This window comes from Peromyscus californicus, unplaced genomic scaffold (genome assembly GCF_007827085.1).
Source record: "Peromyscus californicus insignis strain IS unplaced genomic scaffold, ASM782708v3 Scaffold_5__1_contigs__length_169319896, whole genome shotgun sequence".
NCBI classification, from domain to species: Eukaryota; Metazoa; Chordata; class Mammalia; order Rodentia; family Cricetidae; genus Peromyscus; species Peromyscus californicus.
In genome coordinates, this window is record NW_026294573.1 from 144,888,685 (window position 1) to 144,890,504 (window position 1,820).

Below are 1,820 nucleotides of genomic sequence, written 5' to 3' on the forward strand. Positions count from 1 at the left end.
CCAGCCAGTAGCTGGTTGACATGAGCACCCTTCAACATACATTAAATAACAGTGCGGCTCAGAACATAACAAACCTATGACCATCTTGGTCTGTCTGAGCCATCATAAGACACAACTTACACTGTTAATTTATAAGCACAGATATTACCCACTGGTATAGAGGCCAGGACATCTACAATCATGGATAGACAAATTTGGTGTCTCTTCTTTAAAGATGGGGTGTACCAGGCTTTTTCTTTTTTGGCCACCATTCAGCTCTCCAACCATGACACAAAGACTTATTCTTAGTTTTGAATACTAGGTCTTAGCTTAGCTCTTTTCTGGCTAGCTCTTTTAACTTAAATTAACCTGTTTCTCTTTATCTACCTTTTGCCTTGGGGCTTATTAATTTTCTTCCTTCTGTATATCTTACTTTCACTGCTTCTCATGTCTGCTGGCTGGTGTCTGCCTGGCTTCTTGCTCCAGGCATGTCCCTCATTCTCTCCTCCTTCCCTCACTCTTCTCTTGAGCCTAGATTTCTCTTCCTATTTATTCTCTCTGCATGTCGGCCCCACCTATCTTTTCTGTTGCCCAGCTATTGGCCATTAAGATTTTTAGTAGACCAATCAGGTGTCTTTTTTCTTTGTTTGAAGGTAGTTCTCCAACTTTATTTGACACTCTGCAGCTTAGTTCTCATCCACATTGACTGTCTGTAGATTTTTGAATGTGGTAACAGGTATGTAAGTTACCAATGTGTAGAGCTTGTTTGGTGAGTCCTCATCCTCATTATGTTTTCTGGACAAACGTACACGGATACGGTATGGAACATTCCTTATTCCTTTGGCCCAGACGGCTTTATTGAGCCTAGTATCAATGCGCACATCTGGAGTACCCATCTCCTTCATGGCAAATTTTCGGATTTCTTTGAGTGACCTAGGGGCACGCTTCTTGAAGCCCACTCCATGGATGCGCTTGTGGATGTTGATGGTGTGTTCTCGGGTCACCACCTCGCTGATGGCAGAACGGCCCTTCTTCTTCTCGCCACCCTTCTTTGCCGGAGCCATCTAAAATGCAGGCGACAGGAGGCTCTAAGCAGGCAGGGCAAAACCCCGAGCCGATTTCCCCCCTCTCAGAATCCGCCCAGGGTTGCCCAAAGCCGACCCTGCCAGTCCACCATCCAATCAGGTGTCTTAAGAAGGCTTGGTGAAAGAGATGCAACACATTTTTACAAAATTAAACACACACCTTTACATCATCAAACAAATGCAGCATAAGCAAAAGTAACACTCCTTCACACAGTTAAAGTAATATTCTGCAGCATAAACAAATGAAACACATCTTTGCCCAGTTAAAATAATAGTCCACAACAATGGGCCTTTTTCCTACATCATCTTCTCTTGGCAGATGTTGGGTCCAAGCTACAGGCTCGTCATGCCACACCCATCTGCAGCAACCTCTCTCTTCCAGCCATGATGTACTGAAAGGCAAGCCCCCAGCTGGAAGTCTGTCTGTGAATCTCTAGCCCCTGACAGACTCCCCAGGTCCCTGGATTCCAGGAGAGTGGGAGGCACCATTCTTACTTTTCCAAGGGTGCTGGTTGATTTTACCAACTTGACACCAGCCTAGACATGCCCTGGAAGAGGGAATCCCGACTGAGAAGATGCCTCTATTAGACTGCCCTTTTGGAAAGTCTGTAGGATATTTTCTTTTTTAACAATTAATGTGGGTAGGCCTATCTCACAGGGGACAATGCCATCCTTGTGAAGGTGACCCTGAGGTATATAAGAAAGCAGGCTGAGCAAGCTATGAGGAGCAGGCTAGTGAGCAGCATTCCTCCATGG

The 1,820-nt window shown here is 45.3% G+C and overlaps 1 protein-coding gene across 1 annotated transcript; it reads right to left on the bottom strand.

Moving 5' to 3' along the window:
• Nucleotides 1–631: 631 nt before the first annotated feature.
• Nucleotides 632–1,085, bottom strand: LOC128097403 (60S ribosomal protein L31-like). The gene has a single exon (XM_052717898.1). The coding sequence runs from the start codon at nt 1,041–1,043 to the stop codon at nt 666–668; it is 378 nt and encodes a 125-aa protein (XP_052573858.1). The 5' UTR covers nt 1,044–1,085; the 3' UTR covers nt 632–665.
• Nucleotides 1,086–1,820: the final 735 nt, after the last annotated feature.